Source organism: Aegilops tauschii, chromosome 3 (genome assembly GCF_002575655.3).
Source record: "Aegilops tauschii subsp. strangulata cultivar AL8/78 chromosome 3, Aet v6.0, whole genome shotgun sequence".
Lineage (NCBI taxonomy): Eukaryota > Viridiplantae > Streptophyta > Magnoliopsida > Poales > Poaceae > Aegilops > Aegilops tauschii.
The window spans coordinates 588,606,475-588,631,612 of record NC_053037.3 but is presented as its reverse complement, the minus strand read 5'-3'; the positions used below and the strand labels follow the sequence as shown (position 1 = coordinate 588,631,612).

The window sequence follows — 25,138 nt, the reverse complement described above, 5'->3', positions numbered from 1 at the left end:
TGTAAAAAGTTACAATTCAAGTTTGCGGGCTTGGGAATCAACATTGGTGAGGACCTAGGAGGCACACTTTTCTTTTGGCTGATATCATGTCCGTTGTTATGTATCATTGCATTTTGTGAAAAAAAAAAGTGTAATTGCGTATTTTTTAAATGATGGGGGATAGCCATTTAATTCGTTACATATGTGAGGGTCTAAGTAAGGAGTGATGTTTTTTTACTCTTCAGCTCCAAGCAACACTTTATTTCGAAAATTCAAAAAGTGTAACGGCCCAAACAATAAACAAAGATTCGATAATGTGCATATTAGAATGCAATATATAGTGGAAAAAAGGCACACATAATGACCTAAGATAAACATTGGTTGCACTAGCCGCAGTTGTAGATCACCATGTTATGTTTTTCTATCAAATTCAGAAACAGAACCATTTTCCTGTCAATTTTGCCAATAAATAGGTATGCTTCGGCATCCTCTCCCGAAATCACTTTTTTCATTTAAGTGTTTTTTCTAATTGCTTCAATAAAGTGATAGCTCACTAGAGCTATGGAGACATTATATATTTATTTATAAATTTCTAGGTATAAATAAGTCAGGATACACAACCAATCTCTTAGGCACCATGTCTATAACTTTAGGCAGGTTGTTTTGGATGTTTATAATACATTTGGCTGGCATATATTTTAGTCAAGCTTTTTCTTGCCCATGAGTTGATTAAAATTGGCTAAAATTTAAACTAGAGTTGCCAAATAGTCATGGGCAAATCAATATATTGGCAGCCATCCAAACAAGCACCAAACATTTGGTTATGAGAAAATTAGGAGTGCAGAATGATTTACCCTCAGAAGATTTATTTTATACAGTAGGTATTGGTAACCATCCAAACTCATCAGACTCTTTTCGTAGGTGTGTCCGTGGGACACACCATATGAGGCCGTAAGAGCATCTAGAATCGGATTCCCCTCCCCCCTAAACGCTAGGGCGGACTACCAGGACACCGCCCGGACCAAATACACACCCACTCGGACCATTAAAACCAGCCCATACTTTCGGGCTGTCCAAAATGCTCATGCCTGACCACGGGTGGAGATCGGGCCGGAGATGTGGCCTGTCGAGGAACTTTGCGCCATTGAGGCACGTCGCGTCACTTGTCTTGCACGGAGGAGGAGGACACAGAAGCATGCATGGAGCTTGAGCCCAACAGATTTGGGATGGAGGAGGCATAGGAGCAGTCCACCTCGCCCAAATTGTTGGAAATATGCCCTAGAAGGAATTAATAATGTTATTATTATTTCTATTTCCATTTTTATAATTAAGTTTATATTTTCGTGCCACAATTGCAATAGTTTTTTATTGTGATATTCGTAGAAAAACCTATTTGCATGTGTGAAAAGATAAACACCAATCAGATCCCTAATCAAGCGTCTAGGCTAGATCACGTATTGTTGATGGTTCTATTTTCCTAACCATGAGCATCGTTGATGTAACAAGAATGTGAAAAGCAATTATAACACATTGTTAGAGTAACTATAATGTTGGATAGACCCAACTTACAAAATAGTACGAGATCACGTCGACAATACATTGTCGGTATTTTCGTATGAAGTGTCAACATTTTTATTCTTTTAACGTTTACTTAAGTCCTTAGACTATGAGAATATCATAAACCTGGATGACAGATGATTACATTGGGCTACAAAATGTCACCCCATAACTAGATGGTTATAAAGGTGACTTTCGAGTATACCTAAAAGTATGTTGTGGTGTTTAATACGTCAAGAATGTGATTTGCTCCTATGGCGATGAAGATATATACTCAGGGCCCACTCGGTATTACAATGCCCATCATCGCTTGGCCAAGCATAGTGATTAAGGTGTTAGAAGGGGCACATAGAAATACGGAAACAAGAAAGGTGTACAAACCGGTAACAAGGATAACAAGGTATAGTAATCAAAGTGTTGATCACGTGGATACACTAGAAGTCTCGCCTCGGGTTTTGTAATGTGTCACAAAGAGAAGGCAATTTTTTTTTGTGATATAAAATATTCACTTGATAAATTCGTTGGTAATGCCGGAATCATTATGGGTGTCCAGATCTCAATAATAATTATTGAACAGAAGGTGTTCTGGACTTGTCGGCATATTATCGCACATGTAGGATCACACGCCTAACGACTAGTGGTGATGTTTTAGAACTAGGAGATAATGGAGAATGAGCTCTGGAAGTGTTCCAGATGATACCAGAATTGTTTTGGGAGGTCCTGGGAGTGTCCTAGTAATACCATGAAAGTCCCAGAATATATCAGAATGCCACGAGAGCTTTTGAAAGGTTCTAGATCCTGACGGAATATTCCGGAGGGTCCTTAGAGGGCCGCTCCATGCTGGAGTTGTAGGCAAGCCCCCCCAAGGGCCCAAGTCGGCCAACACCAGGGAAACTTCGGGGCAAGCCATCCGGGATAGAGTCCTAGGAGGACTCCACCACCCAGGTCGGCTGACCCAAGGAGGGCCTCCTCCCAAAGTGGGTTGCCCCCTTCCCCCTATGTGTGTGTTGGGTTGGGTTGGGGGGGGGGGGGGGGGGTTAGAGGCACATTAAAGCACTGGAGGCCGACCCGCCACTACGACGCTCTCTCTCTCTCCTGTCTAGACTTGTTTTAATCAGTACACCGCCAGGGTGCCTCTCTCCCTCTAGTTTTTCCTCTATAGTTCTTTGTGATGTTCCATGAAGTATTGTAGTATCCTTAGACAGGGACGCGTGGATACCTCGCAGGTTGGATCATCCAGAGAAATTCTCGCAGCTGGGTGGTCTAACCTAGTTGTAGGAATCAGTGAGCTTCACCAACTCTTCTTCCTCTACTTCGGTGCGTAGATCATTGTTGAGATAATCATTACTAGTACCTCCATAGTGTTTCTGAGATCTATGTGCGTGATTTTTTTTTCTTATGTAGCATGTTCCCCTACTAAAGCCGTGGAGGTGGAGCACCACATGGTTGAGGCCGAGCACGCGGGCAATGGCACTTTGTCGGGCTTGTTGCTGATCCTGGCCTCATGGCCGAGAACCATGCCATCATGGAGTCGATCCAGTCCCGGCGGGAGGTGGTGGCAAATCGTCGCCTTATCCACCTCGCCAACATGAGGAAGGAGCGGCTATTCGCGGACGCCGACAAGGAGGAGGAGGCGTTGGAGCTTCACCCCGCCGCAAATGACCATGAGGCCGGAGGTCATCAACATTTCCTCGGACGAGGAGTAGCATTAGTGTAGTCTCTATTGAATGTAGCTCGTATTAATCTTTGTATGAAATATCTATGATGAAACCTACGCGTTGGCAGACGTTTAGGGGTCATATTTGTCCAGCCCAATTGTAGATGCTCTAACTTGCTTTCGTTGCCTATTCACAACAACAAAAAGGGGGGGGGGGGGGGGGGGCAAAAACCTTGCTTTGGTTGCCACGATGATCAGGGGCTATGGTAGACTAGTACAGTCGATTCGATCGGGTGTGAACCACCACCATTCTCAGTCCAGGTTGATAACACCCGTGCCACAAGCCTACAAGGTACACACAGACAATTAGCTTAGCTAGGGGGTTAGCGGCAACTGGCAAGGAAGCAACAAAGCACGCACTGTGGAGGCCATCATCAGCCCTTAAGACGGGCCAGGTCAGCGGTCAGCGCGGCGAGGAAATTCCACGAGCCAGCCAAGCTCTGTGTGTCGCCAAGCTCTCTCCCAGCGATGGAATGCGACCTGTGCCGGCACGTCGACGACCTCATCGCTCACGGGCGGGTCGAGTCAATCACCGCAACGCGCGTACGATAAAATATGGTCGGACTGGATGGTGACAACCGTTCAACCGGTTTCCACAGACCAACGAACAAGTTGCCCCGCCGGCCGGTCTCATCTCATGCATGCCAGCACTACACATGCTGTAGGTGCTATGGAAAATGGAAACCGATAAGAAACAAATATTGGTCTATTATTGCGCCAAACTGCCGGGTAGTTCTGAGAATCTTTTGTGTATATAAGAGACGAATGTGCTTGGTACATTGCATATCCAAATAGGGGGGAAGACACCTCAGAGATACACAGACATAAGCGAGGAGGATGGCAAAGCAAGGTGTAGACTTCGGAGTGGCGCTGGTCCTTGTTGCCCTCGCAGCATTTCCAGCAGGTAACATATATGCTTTTACTAAGATGTGTGTACGCATGCATGTATATTTTGTTGGAATCCTTCATACAGAATTAACACACAATATAAAGTGCTTCATTTGTACATAGTATATCTTTGGGCGGTGATTACATGCTGTACTTAACGCAACAAATCAAACTCATTAGCTCTTGCATGCCGCATTTTTTTTTCCAGTGCACTCCATCGGCGTCTGCAACGGCGTGCTCGGCAGCGACCTGCCGGCGCCGAGCGACGTCGTGAAGCTCTACCAATCCAAGGGCATCAACGCCATGCGGATCTACGAGCCGGAGGGCAACGTCCTCAAGGCGCTCAGTGGCACGGGCATCGCCGTCCTCATGGACGTCGGCAAGGCGCTACCCAGCCTCGCCTCCAGCAGCTCCGCTGCGGCCGCCTGGGTAAAGGCCAACGTCTCCTCCTTCCCGGGCGTCTCCTTCCGCTACATCGCCGTCGGCAACGAGGTCATCGACAGCGCCGGCCAGAAGACCATCCTCCCGGCCATGAGGAACGTACAACGGGCGATCGTGGCCGCCGGCCTCGGCGGCAGCGTCAAGGTGTCGACTTCCGTGCGGTTCGACGTGGTCAAGGACACTTCTCCGCCCTCCAACGGTGTGTTCGCGGACACATCATTCATGGGGCCCATCCTTGAGTTCCTGGCGAGCACCGGCGCACCGCTGCTGGTCAACGTCTACCCCTACTTCGCCTACGAGAAGGACCCGAAGAACATCCAGCTCAACTTCGCTACTTTCGTGCCAGGCAGCACCACCGTGAACGACAAGGGGCTGACATACACGAACCTGTTCGACGCCATGGTCGACTCCATCTACGCCGCGCTGGAGAAAGCCGGCAAGCCCGGGGTTAAGGTGGTCATATCCGAGAGCGGGTGGCCGTCGGACGAAGGTTTCGGGGCGACGGCGCAGAACGCGCGGACGTATAACCAGGGGTTGATCAACCACGTCGGCAACGGCACGCCCAAACGACCCGGGCCGTTGGAGACGTACATTTTCGCCATGTTCAACGAGAACCTGAAGGACGGGGAGAAGAGCGAGAAGCATTTTGGGCTGTTCAATCCGGACACCTCGCCGGCCTATTCCATTACTTTCTGAGTGCGACAAGCGTCGGATATTTCGTGTTCGAATAAGCTGCCTGGTAATGCAAACTGCATGCATTTCAGTCAACTACTCGTGTGTCTTATGTTTTATTTTCTTAAAAATGTCCCATAAAACACGTCACAAAGAAAAGAAAAAAAGGATTGAATTCCAGTTTCTTACATGCCATATTTTACTCCCAGTTTTCTGTATCAATTTTGCCCCGTATATACTCCTGCTCCGCATATTCAATTTTTTTAGTTGAGATAGCGCACTTCATTTAATCAACGAGAGTGTTGGGGATACAAAGGTTGCTAGGAGGATCTGAGAGCCACACACGGCGTCCCAAACCCAAGCCAGTAACCATTTTTGCAATGTTGTGAGCTTCAAATTATGCTCACGGCTGCTCGTGGCATATTTCACATGCCAGAAAACTAGACTTGCCAGGGTTAAACTCTCGCAATCATACAATAACCACCTAGATGACGTGTCAGCCGAAGCTTGTTTGCGACTCTCAGACAGTCACTGGCGAAGTAGATCTTGCGCATCGCCAAATCTTCTGCTAAAGCTTGAGCTTCTCTGCGCGCATAGGCTTCGAAAGACCACTGCGGACGCCCCCTGAAAGACCCCTGGTCATCTCCACAATTCACCCCAACCGCACCTCGGTTCTGAGTCTTCGCTACTGCCGCATCGGCATTCACTTTTGCAAACCTATCAGGTGGGGGCTTCCACACAAGAGTTGGTCTGGGAGCCGAAGGGTTACTACTGCATGACATTGCATGGAGAAAAAGCAACAAATCTAAGTCGGAATGTGTCCCCGAGTTGGTTCTCTGGATATATTAAATCATCCAAATAGAACATTGAGATTTTCTCGAATCGAAAAAGAATCGTAGTTTAAATGCTGGTTCAAATCGTAGTTGTAATCCATGTTGAAATCCTTGTTGAACACCCGCAAAAGAAAACAAACTATCCTTGTTGAAATCCATGTCTTTCATTGTTGAGGCGGGAAGGAAGTGGTCTTGTAGCCAATGAAAAAGGGGTCCCACATGAGATATTTTTTTTGGAGGCTACGTCAATAACGATTTTGAGTTTGCGCATCGCCTCGGCAACCTTCATATTATTGTGAAGCGCGCTCCATATGATCGTTGACAATCAATATAATGACGACTCTAATAGAGTTGCTCTTGCAAATACGTATATCGCAGACTATTACAGTCGGCTGTGAAACCACCACCACCACCACCAATGGCGGAGCTATGTGCATCCTTGCAGGTGCCGTGCCCCCCCCCCCCCCCCCCCCCCCCAACCTGGGCAAATTTAATGAAGAAATTTTTTATTGGGATTTTTAGATTGGAAAAAAAATATAGAGATTTTGCCCTCCCTAAAAATTGTATTTTTTAATTGGCCCCCTCAATCTTCCTGGTCTAGCTCCGCGCCTCCGCCACTGACCACCACCCTCAAACCTTGTTGATAGCACCCGTGCCACAACGTACACGCAGACAAGCAGCTTACTTTGAGGAAGAGCAACGTACTCTCAGCCCTTGTTGATAGCACTTGCTTGAGGAAGCAACAAAACGCGCATAGTCGAGGCCACTATCAGTCGCCGAGACGGCCCAGGTTAGCGGTCAGCGCGCCGAGGAAATTCCACGAGCCAGACAAGCTAGCCATGCCGCGGCTCTCGCTGTATAGATATTGCCAAGCTCTGCGAGCGACCGGTACCGGCACGTCGACGACCTCATCGCTCCCGGCCGGGTTGAGTCAATTAATCACCACAACGATCGATATATGGCCGGACAGGATGGTGACACCCGTTCAACCGGTTTCCACAGGCCAACCAACAAGTTGCGCATGCACTTGGCACTTAGCACGTACAGTAGGTGCTATACTAGTGGTGGAAAATGGAAACGGATAAGAAATAAAGAAACTCTGGTGGTGGACTCGGTCGACCTGGAACGAACGTCGGAACGTGTGTTTGCGCCAAACTGCAGGATACCAGTGCTGAGAACTTGCATATAAAGAGACGACTGTGCCTGGTATAGAATACATACACTGCATTGCGTTGCAACACACACACACACCCAGCTAAGATCGTCGATGGCGAGGCAAGGTGTTGCTCCCATGCTTACAGTTGCAGTGGTGCTGGTCGTCCTTGTTGCCTTCGCAGCATTTCCAGCAGGTACTACTATATCCATGATTTTTTAAGATGCATCTATACATTTTGTTGTACATACATGAAAATATATATATTTATAGAGCATAAAAAGAGTGCAGTGCTCACCGGGCAGCTAATCCTCACGGGCGTAAAAAAAAGGCTCATTCCGGCGATAACTAAACATTTATGCCAGGAATCAGATATTACGTACTAATTGCTTCATTATCGTATTTTTGACGTACACAAGAAATCAGACTCATTAACTCTTGCCGCACATTAATCTTTTCAGCGCACTCCGTCGGCGTCTGCAACGGCGTGATCGGCAACAACCTGCCGGCGCCGAGCGACGTCGTGAAGCTCTACAAGTCCAAGGGCATCAACGCCATGCGGATCTACGAGCCGGAGAGCAAGGTCCTCAAGGCGCTCAGCGGCACGGGCATCGCCCTCCTCATGGACGTCGGCAACGGCGCGCTAACCAGCCTCGCCAACGACCCCTCCGCCGCGCCCGCCTGGGTCAAGGCCAACGTCCAGCCCTACCCGGGCGTCTCCTTCCGCTACATCGCCGTGGGCAACGAGGTCATGGACAGCGCCGGCCAGAAGACCATCCTCCCGGCCATGAAGAACGTACAAGCGGCGCTCGCGGCCGCCGGCCTCGGCGGCAGCGTCAAGGTGTCCACGTCGTTGCGGTTCGACGTGGTCACCGACACCTTCCCGCCCTCCAACGGCGTGTTCGCGGACCTTGACTACATGGGGCCAATCCTGGACTTCCTGGCGAGCACCGGCGCGCCGCTTCTGGCCAACGTGTACCCCTACTTCGCCTACAAGGGCGACCCGCAGAACATCAAGCTCAACTACGCCACCTTCGTGCCTGGCACCACCGTGAACGATGACGGCAACGGCCTGACCTACACGAACCTCTTCGACGCCATGGTCGACTCCATCTATGCAGCGCTGGAGGACGCCAACAAACCGGGGGTGAAGGTCGTCGTCTCCGAGAGCGGGTGGCCGTCGGCCAGCGGGTTCGGGGCGACGGAGCAGAACGCGCAGGCGTACAACCAGGGGTTGATCAAACATGTCGGCAATGGCACGCCCAAGAGGTCCGGGCCGTTGGAGACGTACGTGTTCGCCATGTTCAACGAGAACCTGAAGACAGGGGAACCGACAGAGAACCACTTTGGGCTGTTCAATCCGGACAAGTCGCCGGCCTACTCCATTAGTTTTTGAGCACACGACAAACCCTGGATATTTTGCGTCCGAATAAGCTGCGTGCTAATGCAAAATGCATGCACTTCAGTCAACCACTCGTGTGTGTGTGTTCAAAAAATCTCTTAAATCTCCATGAAAACTATAAAAAAGAAAAGAATAGGATTGAATTCCACCTTTTACATGCCATATTTTACTCAATTTTGTGTGTCAATTTTGCTCCATTCTCCCAGTAGGGGCCTCCAAAGGCCAACGAGGACGGTAACTGCGAACCAACCTGTGGTTGGATGGTTGTGGTTGGATGGTTAGAGTGACAGTGGTATTCCTAGCCCATCAGGGTTCAAGTCCTGGTGCTCGCATTATTTCTGGATTTATTTCAGGATTTTCGGCGATGCGCTTTCAGTGGAAGGTGACGTTCCCGTCGACGATGAGGCGCCTATGGTGACTTCGTAAATCTCAAGATGACATGCCGGCTCAGTCTCTCGGAGGTGCTCATAGGGGTAGTGTGTGCGTGTGTGTGCGTTCATAGGGGTGAGTGTATGCGCATATGTATGAGCGCTTGTGTCTGTACCGATGTTCAAAAAAAAACATGGACGGTAACTTAGCTGCCAAACCAACGTGCTGTCATTTTTTCCTCTTCGGTTGTTGGATTGTTTTGATGGTGCTAAATATCTAAAAACCTACTATATTAAAATAAAATACACATTAAACAATTTCAGTTTATATTTAAAAATGTTCATAGATATATAAAAATATTCTTCATATATTCAAAATAATAATCATATAATAAAAAATGCTTACCATATATTTTAATAATATTCACCATGTTTGAATGAATAAAAAGGTGGATTTGTAAAAAGGGAAAAAGGAAATGAAAATAAATATTAAAAAAGAAAGAAAGAAAAGAAAAAACTATCAAAAACATAAAGAAACCAGAGAAAAATAAAAGAGCGTGAAAACCCTTTGGAAACCCAAAACCCTAACGGAATAATGAGAAGAAAAATAAAAAAACAGTAAAACCGGGGTGCACAACTGTACCGGCCCAGGGGCCGGCGCCCGCATGCGTCAGGCGACTAGCTAGTATGTGCGCGATCCTAAAAAAAAGCTAGTATGTGCGCGGTGGCACGCCGCACATTTTTGGTAGGTTTTGGGAATCGTTGTTTTAAACTTTTTTAAAAGCTTTTGTTTTGAGAACTTTAGATATGAGTGCATTTTTGCTTCTGTGATGAAGTGAAAGAAACTAATTTGCCAGTCGTTGGGTACTTAGAGCAACTCTAGCTGATCCCCTAAAAGGCTATAGAGGAGTAAAATGAATAGTGGAGTAAAAAAATTACTCCGCCTCCTGGTGGGAGCCTAAATATGCTTGGCCGCTACCGTGCGGAGTAAAATTCCCGGCCTCTCTCAGACATCCCCATCCCCATTGCTTCTTCGTTGGTGCACCTCCTGACGCCCATCCACCGCCCTTGCCGCTACATCACCACCTCCCTTGGCCCTCGCTGCCCTTCTGCCCGAGTCTGAGCTCTTCTTTGGCCATCGCTGTCGCCGGAATCAAGGTGAAACACCGTCGTCGTCCCCTTAATCGATTCATTGGATCTCTCAAATCTTGTTCCTCGTTGGCGGCCGCCGCATCTGACCGTGGTTAGGCATCGTTGTAGGTCTTCCCATGCATCGCTGCACGCCCGCTAGTTTGTCGTAAATGTCACCAGCCGTCCGGTGCAGCACCACCGCTAGTGTTCGATGGAATCCTAGTTTTTTTTTGTTCTTTCATTTCATTTTGTACAATCAAGTTGAACCGAGCCATTTGAATTGAAGATGAAGAGGTTTAGGGAGATATGGAAAGAGCATTCTTGTGCTTTAAAAGCTTTTTGCAATTGTTCGTGGCCCTACTGAGTATTAGAAGCGCTTTGCAATTGTTCGCCGTTGCCGGATTTCAGAAATCTGGCTCCCTGGCAGATTTGTGGACAATACTAAATGGCCCTCGTATGATGTGCCCGACATCCACACACGTCAAATCCATACCCCTAAATTCATATAAATTCATGCACGTATGTCATACATGTGGACATCACGTAAATAACATTTATTGGTTACGAAATTACATAGTTCGAACATAAAGTTTATTTTAAATGCACAATTCAAACATTAACTCTTTGGTTTTTACTGTGAAGGGAAGCGGCAGAAAATGAAAGGGGAAGCGACTATCTGTACGGTCTCTTGCAAAGCACCCACAAACAAACAAACAAACAAAACAACCAACCGCACAACACACGCCCAAACAAGCAACTGACCGGGACGAGCAACGCCCGCGATAACAATCAAAGCTTTGCGCGAGTTTTACAGCAAAAGAAGATTTGACGGTGACAAACTTAGACGAGACATTGTTAAAAATCATCTAGGTGTGATTTAGTAATTCTGAAACAGAAATTTCCGGTATTTTCCGATAACCGGTTCGGCGAAAAAAATGTGGACCAGAGAAAAATCCTCGTGGAAACCAAAATGTGATCTCCGCATTCACGTGCAGCACCAACAATCGCACCCGACAGAACTAGCTATGATGGGCAGTCTTCAATTGGAAGGAACTATCTATGGTACACCGTACCGTATGGCGACGTGGACTGATCGTGTACCATAGTCCAGTCCCTAAATGGATGTTGGCACTTGGCAAGTTGGCAGAGGCTTTCAACTCTACACCACCATTGGCGGCTGCCACGCTCCTCCACCTCGACCTATTCGGTTGCCGGTGCAGGTGTGAGCGTGCAACGCTGCAGCAATGGCGCCCGTCTCCTTCCTCGGGCTTACTTTCGCCTTGCTCTGCTTCGTCGTCTTCTACTACTTCCACATCAGGTCCAAGCGCAAGAACCCAGCTCTCCCGCTGGACTGGCCGCTCGTGGGCATGCTCCCAGCGCTCCTCGGCAACCTACCGCGCCTCCACGCTCCCAGCGCTCCTCGGCAACCTACCGCGCCTCCACGACTGGGTCACCTCCGTCCTCGTCGCCAGCCCGCTCAGCTTCCGCCTCGCCGGCCCGCCGCGCTCGGGAATGCAGCTCTTCATCACCGCCGATCCGGCCAACGTTCGCCACGTCTTCACCTCCAACTTCCCCAACTACCCCAAGGGCCCCGAGTTCGCCCATATCATGGACATTTTCGGCGGTGGTATCTTCAACGCCGACGGCGACTCCTGGCGCCGTCAGCGTGCCAAGGCGCAGCTGCTTATGTCCGGGCCTCGGTTCCGAGCCTTCGTATCCAGCTGCAGCCGCCGCAAGGTCGAATGCGACCTGCTCCCGCTGCTAGCCCGCATCGCCGGCTCACGTTCGACACCACGACCACGCCGGTCTTAGGAGTTGACCCTGGCTGCCTGGCCGTCGGCTTCCCGGAGGTGCCGTTCGTGCGCGCCATAGATGACGCCATGGATTTTCTCCTCGTCCGCAACTTGCTCCCGCTGTCGTGGTGGAAGCTGGTGCGGCAGCTCGGGCTCGGGTACGAGCGGAAGATGGCGGTGGCGTGGCGCGACATCGACCGGTTCATCGGCGACACGATCGCCAAGCGGCGGGAGGCGGTGAAGGCCACGGGTGGGATCGAGGACTCGGCGGACCTGCTCTCTTCCTACATCGACGACGACGATGGCGACGCCGGCAGCGGCACGGTTGTCGACGTATTCCTCCGCGACACGACCATGAACCTTATGATCGCCGGCCGGGACACGACCGGGTCGGCGCTGACCTGGTTCTTCTACCTCCTCACCAGGAACCCGGGCGTGGTGTCCAAGATCCTCGCAGAGCTCGACACCATCAAGACCACCACCACCACCACCCTGGACGGCATGGTGACCTTCGACCCGGACGAGCTCGGCCGGCTGGTGTACCTGCACGCGGCCCTGTGCGAGTCGCTCCGGCTGTACCCGCCGGTGCCGTTTGAGCACAAGGGCGTGGTGGCCGCCGAGGCGCTGCCGAGCGGGCACGAGGTGCGGCCAGGGGACAAGATCCTTGTGTCGCTGTACGCGATGGGGAGGATGGAGGCCGTCTGGGGCATGGACTGCCGGGAGTTCCGGCCGGAGCGGTGGATCGGGGAGGACGGCAAGCCGCGGTACGTGCCGTCGTACAAGTTCGCCTCCTTCAACGCCGGGCCGCGGACCTGCCTGGGCAAGGACATGGCCTTCGTGCAGCTCAAGGCCGTGGCGGCCGCCGTGGTGAGAAACTTCGAGGTGGAGGCCGTGCCGGGGCACGTCGTCCAGCCCAAGATCTCCATTGTTCTCCACATGAAGAACGGCTTCACGGCCAGGATCAAGAGGAGGCAGGTGATGAACAGCTGATCCAGAGTTAAAGTTAGGCTGGGTGCGCGCTCTCTGTCTCCATCGTAACAGGCTTATGAATGTTTGGAATAAAAATATCAGTTTTGCTACGTCTCAGTCGACTTAGACTTCGTTATGTCTCAGTCGATGTTATATTTCATTGATCTTGCATTAAGATTCGTACAAAAATTTCTTTTCAGTTTTTTCTTTTTCTTCTCATATACTATATCACTTGAGTGAGACTTGGTTAAGTCTCAGTCGACTGAGACCTACACACACCCTAAAAATATACTCCTAGAATATATATATTGCCAAAGTCTGTAAATAATGGTATCCGGTATATTCAGCAAGGTAGCTCCCTTCGTCGAATATTCATTTCCGAACCCGGGTACATCTACTCCTGGTGAACAGTAAATTTCACAAAATAGTAAAATATTAAAAAAAAATTGAGTCTTTTGTTGAAAGATACTCGTGTGTGATATCCATGTCAAATTTCATCGTGCTTAGACATTTGAGGAGCTCGTGGCAAAAACAGTAAAGTTTCTTACACACTCCAAGTTTTTTTTTCTGCGAGCTACTCAGATGTCCAAACATGATAAAATTTGGCACCGACATCACGCACTCACGCATCTTTCACCACAAAAAAAAAGAATTTTTTGAATAGACGAGCCCGGGAGCCAAAACGCCGCTTCCTCCCCCCGTTTCTTTTTTACTCTGCATATAAATTTGTCTTAAGTAAATTTTCATAAAGTCTGACCATTTTTATATTACAATATATCAACATCTATAATACAAAAGATATAAAATATGAAAATTAATTCTGTGACGCAGTAATATTGATATTTTTTTCTCTAATGTAATCAAACTTGACGAAGTTTAACTTAAGACAAAATTTATGTGTAAAGTAAAAATAAATGAAGGGAGTAGTCGACAATAGTGATATTGTTATTACCCTTAGAGAAGAAAAATAATGAAAAGCAAACTAAAAAAATCAAAATAAAGTTTTTTTCCAAAGGAAGAATGAATTAGCTAGTGGCATTGGTATTATCTTTTAAGAAAAATAAAATAACTAAAACAAATAATGACAAAATTACACCAGTTTACAGAAAAATTGTGCTTTCCTATAATATGGAAGTATAAGCATGTAATAATAGAATTTTGCAAGAAAGAAATTTCCTAAGAAAGAATAAATTAGTGGCATTGGTATTACCCTTAAAATAAATACTAAAACAAATAATGATAAAATTTGCACATAATTTACACACAAATGGCAGTTTTTATAATATCAAAGTATAAGGAGATGATAGTCGAAGTTTCATTAAAAAAGAAATTTCCTAAGAAGGAAAGAATTAGTGGCGTTACCTTTAAAGAAGAAAGAAAAAAAAACTAAAAAATCAAAATAATTATTTTTCTATGAAAGAATGAATTTGTGGCAATGATATTAACCTTCAAGAAAAATAAAATCAAAATAAAAATCAAAATAATGAAATTTTCTTAGGATGAATGAATTATTGGCAATAGTATTACTCTTTAAAATGAAACAAAACTAAAAGAAAATCAACATAATGAAGTTTTCTAAGTAAGAATGAATTAGGGTCATTAGTATTACCCTTCAAGAAAAAGAAAAGGAAAAAGAAAAAACATAATGGAAACTTTGCATGCCGTTTACACAGAAATTGCGCATTTTTATAAGGGCAAAACTACACGTCCACCGGTGGATAACTGGAAAAATCCACCGCCGTCAAGATCATCTTCTCCAGCGATGACACCGCCTTCCAGTGCCTCGGCTGCGTCGACTCCGATGTGCAACGCAAAGGCCAGATCCGGCAAGCCGCCACTGCGTGCGACTTGCAAGGAAGCGTTAGGCCTTTCACCAGTGGCGCGGAACTCCGCCCTCCCCCGCGCCATCATTCGTGCCACACTCTTTCTCCCATCCACAGATGACGGCCGCATCCGCCTCTTCCTGCACGAGGACGCAACGCCCCAGGGTCAGCCGTGCCCACGCCAATCTATGTTAGAGAGAGAGAGAGAGAGATGTGGGGAAGAAGATGTTGGAGTTGGGCGTTGTTTCGGAAATTAAGGGAGGTGAAGAGTGCGTGGAACCCACAAGGACACGTGTTGCATAGAGAAGACTTTCAGCCAGTTGAGCGATTTTCATTTTATAATATGCAAGAATAAGCATATATAGATATAGCTCGGCTCGGTGGCATACCTAACTGGGCATCAGCCCATGAAGGAATTGACTGACCCAAAATTTAGCACCTTATTACATCTAACTAAAGTAATTTACTCCATCCGTCTCATAATATAAGAACGTTTTTGACATTAGTGTATATAGTAAACTTGTGTATATAATATAGTAGATATTACAAACATTCTTTTTTTTCCTTGAGCGTAAACGTATGGTATATATACCAGCCTCCTTGTAACATCCCAAATTTTCAATTTGGAATGTTATACATTAGATCATCATTGCATAGCATATTTTATTGCATTTTGGCAAATCCTCGAAATCCTAAGCAACTCAAGGACCCTTGGAGAGAGTTGGGGATTTTCCCGGTTTTCATATTTGATTTTTATCAAATAGTGAAACGAGGATTTTTGGTTTTAATTATTTTTCTCTCCGAAAAAATATTTCATATTAAAATAAATGAGAGGAGAAAATATGACTTCTCCAAAATAATTGAAATATTGGAGGAAAATTATTAAAATCAAATATTTAATTTTATTCGGATTTTATTTGCAATTTTAATTGCATTAGAAAAATTGCACGTTTTCAAAACTACAATTTTGGGCCAAGAAAATGTTCATCTCGTTCTAATTATTTTAATTAGACTGTAAAAATTTGTTTTGACATTTTTGGATTTTTATTTATTTTTCTATGATTTTTTTTGGTTTGGCGATATTAAAAATAAAAAAAATCGGGAGCGCGCCGACTGGGCCGAAGCCCAGCCGACGGCCCAGCTCCCCCGCGCGGCCCAGCCCAGCCCCGGGCCTCCGTCTCCCTCCCGAGCACGCCAGCCGCCGCCGCCCGTGTCCTGGTCGGACACGTCGCCGCCGCCGCCTCCCCAAGGCAGCAGCACCCCCCCTCTTAAATACCCCAGCCCCGCCGCCCTCCCTCACCCCGCCCTCGACCCGAAGCCGCCGACGCCGGAGCCGACCCCGCCGCCCGAAGGAGACGCCGCCCCGGAGCCCGTACGCCGCCGCCGACGTCGCCCCTCGCCGCCCCCGACGACGCCCGCACCCCGCCGCACCTCGCCGCCCCGTCCAGCCCCGCCGGAGCCCATCCCGAGCCTCGCCGAAGGTCAGCCGCCGCCGCCGTCCGAACCGCCCGTTTTTTTTAAAACCGTTCGGTTTATTTATTTTTTTTCAAAACCCTAATTTTTTTTATAGATCGGTTTATTTTTTTCGGTTTAGTTAGTTAGTGAACGTTCACCGATCCGTTCGTTTTAACGAACGTGTTCGTCGGTTAGTCGTAGCTAACGAACGTCCGTTCGTTTAACTGTTCGTCAGTTTTATTTTCGTCGGATTATCCGCGATTTTCCAGAATCGTGATTTCTGATATGTTTTTCGATTTAATTTAACTTTTCGCTCGTTTATCGGAATCAGGCGATTCAAGCGCCTAGAGTTTCGTCTCGAAATTCTCTTTCCGTTTAACCTACTCAAACAAGTTTTTTCTACTGTAAAATTTGACCTAGATCCAGATTAGTAAACGAAGTTTGTTTCTTTCGCCGTTTGACTTTCGTTGCTTCGTTCGATTTGTTTCTTTTTGCAAACTGGAGTTCTTAAGTTGAACTTTCTGGTTAGATCTTTTATTTGAGTTTTTAACTGTGCATTTTATGAGTGCTTATTGTATGCTTGTTTGTTTGCGATAGAGTACCCGGAGTGCGCCGCTTGCTACTTATCTCTAAGTTTCACGGATCATCAGCAAGGCAAGTAACACTTTGATCATACATTTGTACTACCCAGTTTTATGCATTAGATCAACCCTCAAACATTGCATGGTTAGGATCTAATTAAATTGTGGGTATTGGGAAGTAGTTGAGGTAGTACCTATTACCTGTTTTATTATCAATCCTTGGGAGTTACTTCTACGTTTGCTTATATTGCTATGCTATGCTAGTTGACGTGGATTGGGTTTGAGTGTATCCATGACAGATGTGAGATTGTTAATATATGGTTAAACTTAAGGTGGCAACTAAAACTCACATCTGGGTGGATTGAGGTACCTGGGTATTCCAGGATTGCCTGTTTCTTTTTGGACCGCCACCCAGGTTCAAAGGGATCATGAGATTATTCATGCTAGAAACTTCCGTGTGCAGCCGCAAGCTATTATGGGCTCTAGCATAGTCGAGTAAGTTGTGGGAAACCTTTTCATGATGGGCTAGCAGATGTAGGGGATTGTAGGTGTATCGGCCTATCTATCGGTTAAGGGGACCTCTTCGGAAAGACTGTGTCTCGGTCATCCGTTTCTCAAACATCATGTAGTGCGGGAATCAAGCGGAGGTGATCGAGTCTTGTGGGGAAAAGTGCACAAACCTCTGCAGAGTGTACAATCTAATCATGGTTAGCCGTGTCCCCGGTTATGGACGTTTTGAGTATCTAGTATCTGGATTTTCATGTGAATCTCATCACTATGTTACTTTAATTAATTTTGTTGGGTTAATGATGATAACTTAAATGGGATTGAGATGCTGTCAACCATGTTTAACAACCATCATGATAGTTAAATAAAATTTATTCCTTTGCAGTAGGGAAAAATTGGCTTTTTGCAAAACAGTAACCATAGAGCTTTCCACCAGCCAAATATGCATGTAGTGATAGCATCATTCTATTCATTACTCTCTATGTGTTATTTTGCCAGCATATTCCATGTGCTGACCCGTTTCGGGCTGCAACATTTCATGTTGCAGACTTTTCAGACAACGAGTAAGGTGCCTTAGGTCGTGGTCTTATACTCAGTGATGCCGTTGGAGTTGATGGACTCACTTATCTTCCAAGTCTTCCGCTGTTATTGTATTTAGATGGCCTTAAGACATATTTATCATACTTATTTCTCTTTTGAGATACTCGTTGTAATAAGTGTGTGATTGTTACTCTGTTATAAATCCTTCATTTGTACTGTGCGTGTCAGCATTATTGATCCAGGGATGACACTGGTGCACAGAAGCACAGACTCTTTGAGGTCTGGTCACTACACTCCTCCTTCAAATCCCACAAACTAAAGTTGTCACGTATGTATATGTACAAGGATAGTGGGACACGATAAATGATAACACGTACAGTACATAGCTAGCACACGACGAGGACACGCACTGACGCACAAGGGACGTCACAAGGGACGTCTCAGCTATATAGCTTGGCACAACAAATGCATGCATGCATGCATGGACGTGCATGCCTTCCATGGATCATCAAACGCGATCAATCATCGAACTGGACGTCGGAGCTGTACACGGCGTCGGCCTGCCAGTCGGCGGGGATGACCTGGTCGGCGACGAGCGACCTGCCAGAGCCGTTGGTGACGCGCAGCGAGAAGGGCCCCCGCAGCGGGCGGCGCGTGTCCAGGCGCCAGATGGAGCCCCACGAGTGCCTCATCGGCCTCCAGGCCCCCGTCGGCTCGCCGCCGTCCATGAGGTCCACCTGCGCCACGTCGCCGTCGCCGTTCCCGTACTCCACCAGGATGGCCAGGTAGTTCGGGTTCGACCCCTTCTCCACGTGGAACGTCACCGACAGCCCCGGGTACTGGCACGGCACCCTCTTGAACTGCATGTCGATGATGCCGGCGTGGCGGAGCTCGTCGTTGCGGCCGTCCTTGGCCATGGCGCCGAAGGCGGTGCCGCTGAGGTCGAAGTGGTAGCGGGCGACGGGGTAGTAGTTCATGTCTGTGATGATCACTGTCTCGGGGACGCCCGAGCACGCCGGGTGAGCCTTGCCCACGCACCTTATCTGCACGCAAACACAATGCAACACGACGATCAAAGACCCGTCAACACTCTACTGTCAGTGTGAAGCAACTGCAATGCCGGCTATGACTCGGACCTGGTAGCAGGAGCCGCATCCCTTGCCGTCCTTGAAGAGCGGCTCGTTGCCGCACGACGTCATGGCGTTGAACGGAGGCAGGTTCACGTTCTTGAACCCGCACGCGCCACCGTTGTCGTCCGGGCCAGCGCCATCGGGTGCGCCGTACCAGGTGGCCCTCGCGTCCAGCCAGCCGCCGGAGGAGCCGTTGGTGCTGCCGGAGCCGGAGCCGGAGCCTGGGCTAGGGGTAACGGGCGCAGGTGGAGGTGTAACGGGGACGGGGCTGGGGCTAGCGGGGGCAGGTGGAGGTGTAAGTGTGGGGGCAGGTATAGGTGTGGGGGCAGGTGTGGGTCCAGGGCAGCCGCAGGAGCCATCGGCGGCGAGCAGGCAGATGAGAACGACCGCAACGGCGTAGGAGGAGGAGGAGGAGGTCGCTGCCATGGCTGGCTTGCTTGCTGGTCTCGCTGGTTACTGATCGAAGGCCCTACTCTGGTGGTAAATGCCGTTGGGGAGCTTGCGAATTTATAGGCCAGCGGCTTAAGTGCTACAGTACGTAGCGTCTTCTTGGTGTACCACTCGAGATCAAAAGGAAGAAGGAAGGAAGGAAGGAAGGAATGGAGATGATCGACGGGTGGAGAAGCGGACGAGGAGCCGTGATTGGCAACCTAGCTTGGGCCCTACCGGTTCACATGTGGATGGAGGGAGCCACTCAACCGGCTGGTTACACCCTTCCCCGTGGTCACGAGATGCATTTCTCTATGCTTTTAAAAATCATCTTCCCTTCCATCATCAATCAAACATATATACTAATCTAGGTACTTCCTCCATGTACACGCAGATTGCCGACCATATGCAGCCACATGTTGCCTTGTAAGTTGTAACCACCAAATGGTGTCTTTATGTACTGCCAAAGTACCGTGTGCATCAGCAGACGATCAGGACATGCCAAGATAATCAGATAGAGGTTGCATGCTACCCGTGACACGGCATGATGAAACCGAAGCCCGAGTATATATCCATCCGGTGACATAATAACGAAGCATCGAAAGGTACAATGGTACAAATTGTCGGAACGGTAGTACACTTCTCTCCGGCCACGTCATAATCTGCCTCGGTGTAGTACGTGTGCAATCAGTAGAACGGTAGTTGCGGATCATGATTAGCTAAAACTCACACGGAACAGCAAGATTTTCTTTCCCTTTCAGAGCATTTGTCCATATTGAAAGTGGAAAATGTTCAACCAAAAAACATATACTACTTGAGCATCAGCAGATAAGTCATGCTGGATGCAGGGGGCTACAAAAGCTCGTGCGTTGCAGGGATGGAGATCCGGAGTGCTTCGGATTGCTGATCGTTGAAAAAGACTCTGCGCGTCTCCTTCGCTATTGACATTTTCATAGTCGTTCATCCACACCATACCGATGCTCCTTTTTGCATTGTTTTCTTATCCCTTGTAGCTACTCTGTGTTTGAATTGTTATCTTTTAGTTTCTGGTTTGGAATCTAGAGGGTTTCTAGCAGCTGGCTTGGCCTCCTGTTTGATGTTGCATAATCTCGGTTTATGTTGGGTTTGTGTTGGGGATCCTCATATCGCAATGATGTAAGATGGCTATAATTTGAGTTCTTCTGGATTCTTTGCGGCTATAGTTTGAGTCTTCTAACAGACCATTTGATTTCTTTATAAGAAATTGTTGGAAATATGCCCTAGAGGCAATAATAAAATGGTTATTATTATATTTCCTTGTTCATGATAATTGTCTATTGTTCATGCTATAATTGTGTTATCCGGAAATCGTAATACATGTGTGAACACATAGACCATAACATGTCCCTAGTGAGCCTCTAGTTAACTAGCTCGTTGATCAATAGATGGTTACGGTTTCCTGACCATGGACATTGGATGTCATTGATAACGGGATCACATCATTGGGAGAATGATGTGATGGACAAGACCCAATCCTAAGCATAGCACTAGATCGTGTAGTTCGTTTGCTAAAGCTTTTCTAATGTCAAGTATCATTTCCTTAGACCATGAGATCGTGCAACTCCCGGATACCGTAGAAATGCTTTGGGTGTACCAAACGTCACAACGTAACTGGGTGGCTATAAAGGTGCACTACAGGTATCTCCGAAAGTGTCTGTTGGGTTGGCACAAATCGAGACTGGGATTTGTCACTCCGTATGACGGAGAGGTTGGAAACATGGGTATCGATTGACAAAGGGAATTGTATACGGGATTACTTGAATCCTCGACATCGTGGTTCATCCGATGAGATCATCGAGGAGCATCGCATAAATAAGATGATCCCTCGCTAAAATTTCAAGAAAGTGTTCCCCCTAACTGTGCACCGTTGCGAAAGTTTGTTGTTTCGAAGCACCACGTGATGATCGGGTGTGATAGGTTCTAACCTTCGCATACAATGGGTGTAAGCCAGATTTACACACGCAATACACTTAGGTTGACTTGACGAGCCTAGCATGTACAGACATGGCCTCGGAACACAAGAGACCGAAAGGTCGAACGTGAGTCGTATAGCAGATACGATCAACATGAAGATGTTCACCGATGATGACTAGTCTGTCTCACGTGATGATCGGACACGGCCTAGTTGACTCGGATCATGTATCACTTAGATGACTAGAGGGATGTCTGTCTGAGTGGGAGTTCGTTAATAATTTGATTTGATGAACCTAATTATCATGAACTTAGTCTAAAAACCTTTACAATATGTCTTGTAGATCAAATGGCCCACGCTAATGTTGCCCTCAACTTCAACGCGTTCCTAGAGAAAACCAAGCTGAAAGACGATGGTAGCAACTATACGGACTGGGTCCATAACCTGAGGATTATCCTCATAGCTGCCAAGAAAGCATATGTCCTTGAAGCACCGCTAGGTGATGCACCTGTTTTCCCAGTAACTCAAGACGTTCTGAACACCTGGCAGTCGCGTAGTGATGATTAATCCCTGGTTCAGTGCGGCATGCTTTACAGCTTAGAACCGGGGCTCCAAAAGCGTTTTGAGCAGCACGGAGCATATGAGATGTTCCAAGAGCTGAAAATGGTTTTCCAAGCTCATGCCCGGGTCGAGAGATATGAAGTCTCCGACAAGTTCTACAGTTGTAAGATGGAGGAGAATAGTTCCGTCAGCGAGCACATACTCAAAATGTCTGGGTTGCACAACCGCTTGTCTCAGCTGAGAGTTAATCTCCCGGATGACGCGGTCATTGACAGAATCCTTCAGTCGCTCCCACCTAGCTACAAGAGCTTTGTGATGAACTTCAATATGCAGGGGATGGAAAAGACCATTCCTGAGGTATATTCAATGCTGAAATCAGCGGAGGTGGAGATCAAAAAGGAACATCAAGTGTTGATGGTGAATAAAACCACTAAGTTCAAGAAAGGCAAGGGTAAGAAGAACTTCAAGAAAGACGGCAAGGGAGTTGCCGCGCCCGGTAAGCAAGCTGCCAGGAAGAAGACAAAGAATGGACCTAAGCCTGAGACTGAGTGCTTTTATTGCAAGGGAAACGGTCACTGGAAGCGGAACTGCCCCAAGTACTTAGCGGATAAGAAGGCCGGCAATACCAAAGGTATATGTGATATACATGTTATTGATGTGTACCTAACCAGCGCTCGTAGTAGCTCCTGGGTATTTGATACCGGTGCGGTTGCTCATATTTGTAACTCAAAGCAGGAGCTGTGGAATAAGCGGAGACTGGCGAAGGACGAGGTGACGATGCGCGTCGGGAATGGTTCCAAGGTCGATGTGATCGCCGTCGGCACGCTACCTCTACATTTACCTACGGGATTAGTTTTAAACCTCAATAATTGTTATTTAGTGCCAGCTTTGAGCATGAACATTGTATCTGGATCTCGTTTAATGCGAGATGGCTACTCATTTAAATCCGAGAATAATGGTTGTTCTATTTATATGAGAGATATGTTTTATGGTCATGCCCCGCTGGTCAATGGTTTATTCTTAATGAATCTCGAACGTGATGTTACACATATTCATAGTATGAATGCCAAGAAATGTAAGGTTGATAATGATAGTCCCACATACTTGTGGCACTGCCGCCTTGGTCACATTGGTGTCAAACGCATGAAGAAACTCCATGCAGATGGACTTTTGGAGTCTCTTGATTATTAATCATTTGACACGTGCGAACCATGCCTCATTGGCAAAATGACCAAGACTCCGTTCTCCGGAACAATGGAGCGAGCAACCAACTTATTGGAAATCATACATACTGATGTGTGCGGTCCAATGAGCGTTGAGGCTCGCGGTGGCTATCGTTATGTTCTCACCCTCACTGATGACTTGAGTAGATATGGGTATGTCTACTTAATGAAACACAAGTCTGAGACCTTTGAAAAGTTCAAGGAATTTCAGAGTGAGGCTGAGAATCAACGTGACAGGAAAATAAAGTTCTTACAATCAGATCGTGGAGGGGAATATTTGAGTCACGAATTTGGCACACACTTAAGGAAATGTGGAATTGTTTCACAACTCACGCCGCCTAGAACACCTCAGCGTAATGGTGTATCCGAATGTCGTAATCGCACTCTATTGGATATGGTGCGATCTATGATGTCTCTTACCGATCTACCGCTATCATTCTGGGGTTATGCTTTAGAGACTGCCGCATTCACTTTAAATAGGGCTCCGTCGAAATCCGTTGAGACGACACCGTATGAATTATGGTTTGGAAAGAAACCTAAGCTGTCGTTTCTTAAAGTTTGGGGATGCGATGGTTATGTCAAGAAACTTCAACCTGAAAAGCTCGAAACCATTGGGTATACCTTCTACCTCAGATCCGAAGGCAAGATCTTCGTTGCCAAGAACGGGTCCTTTCTGGAGAAAGAGTTTCTCTCGAAAGAAGTAAGTGGGAGGAAAGTGGAACTTGATGAGATGACCCCTCTCGAACCAGAAAGTAGCACAGCACAAGAAAATGTTTCTGTGGTGCCTACACCGACTAGAGAGGAAGTTGATGATGACGATCATGATTAAGTTACCACTGAACTTCGTAGGTCCACAAGGACACGTTCCGCACCAGAGTGGTACGGAAACCCTGTTCTGGAAATCATGTTGTTGGACAACGGTGAACCTTCGAACTATGAAGAAGCAATGGCGGGTCCAGATTCCAACAAATGGCTTGAAGCCATGCAATCCGAGATAGGATCCATGTATGAAAACAAAGTATGGACTTTGACAGACTTGCCCGATGATCGGCGAGCGATAGAAAATAAATGGATCTTTAAGAAGAAGACGGACGCGGATGGAAATGTTACCATCTATAAAGCTCGACTTGTCGCTAAGGGTTATCGACAAGTTCAAGGTGTTGACTACGATGAGACCTTCTCACCCGTAGCGAAGCTGAAGTCCGTTCGAATCATGTTAGCAATTGCCGCATTCTACGATTATGAGATATGGCAAATGGACGTCAAAACGGCATTCCTTAACGGCTTCCTTAAGGAAGAATTGTATATGATGCAGCCGGAAGGTTTTGTCGATCCTAAGAATGCTGAAAAAGTATGCAAGCTCCAGCGCTCAATCTATGGGCTGGTGCAAGCATCTCGGAGTTGGAACATTCGCTTTGATGAGATGATCAAAGCGTTTGGGTTTACGCAGACTTATGGAGAAGCCTGTGTTTACAAGAAAGTGAGTGGGAGCTCTGTAGCATTTCTCTCATTATATGTGGATGACATACTATTGATGGGAAATGATATAGAATTCTTGGAAAGTATAAAGGCCTACCTGAATAAGTGTTTTTCAATGAAGGACCTTGGAGAAGCTGCTTACATATTAGGCATCAAGATCTATAGAGATAGATCGAGACGCCTCATAGGTCTTTCACAAAGCACATACCTTGACAAGATATTGAAGAAGTTCAATATGGATCAGTCCAAGAAGGGGTTCTTGCCTGTATTGCAAGGTGTGAGATTGAGCACGGCTCAATGCCCGACCACGGCAGAAGATAGAGAAAAGATGAGTGTCGTCCCCTATGCCTCGGCCATAGGGTCTATTATGTATGCCATGCTATGTACCAGACCTGATGTAAACCTTGCCGTAAGTTTGGTAGGAAGGTACCAAAGTAATCCCGGCATGGAACACTGGACAGCGGTCAAGAATATCCTGAAGTACCTGAAAAGGACTAAGGATATGTTTCTCGTTTATGGAGGTGACGAAGAGCTCGTCGTAAAGGGTTACGTCGAT

General features: G+C 47.2%; 1 protein-coding gene and 2 pseudogenes across 1 annotated transcript; 2 read left to right on the top strand and 1 right to left on the bottom strand.

Moving 5' to 3' along the window:
- The first annotated feature begins 3,988 nt into the window (after nucleotides 1-3,988).
- Nucleotides 3,989-8,804, top strand: LOC109732350 (glucan endo-1,3-beta-glucosidase GIII-like; annotated as a pseudogene).
- Nucleotides 8,805-11,578: 2,774 nt separating this feature from the next.
- Nucleotides 11,579-13,186, top strand: LOC109732327 (noroxomaritidine synthase 2-like; annotated as a pseudogene).
- Nucleotides 13,187-18,089: 4,903 nt separating this feature from the next.
- Nucleotides 18,090-19,365, bottom strand: LOC109732351 (expansin-B3). Its single transcript, XM_020291529.3, has 2 exons — nucleotides 18,946-19,365; nucleotides 18,090-18,852 (listed from the first exon to the last, which is right to left on the bottom strand). Exons 1-2 carry the CDS (start codon nucleotides 19,363-19,365, stop codon nucleotides 18,328-18,330), a joined length of 945 nt encoding a protein of 314 aa, XP_020147118.1. The 3' UTR covers nucleotides 18,090-18,327.
- Between the last annotated feature and the right edge of the window lie 5,773 nt (nucleotides 19,366-25,138).

Excerpts from the sequence above, each read along its gene's own strand:
- LOC109732351 (XM_020291529.3), bottom strand. The coding sequence starts at position 19,365 with ATGGCAGCGACCTCCTCCTCCTCCTCCTACGCCGTTGCGGTCGTTCTC. Across the intron at positions 18,853-18,945 it reads GATGCGGCTCCTGCTACCAG|ATAAGGTGCGTGGGCAAGGC; the intron begins GTCCGAGTCATA and ends GTTTGCGTGCAG.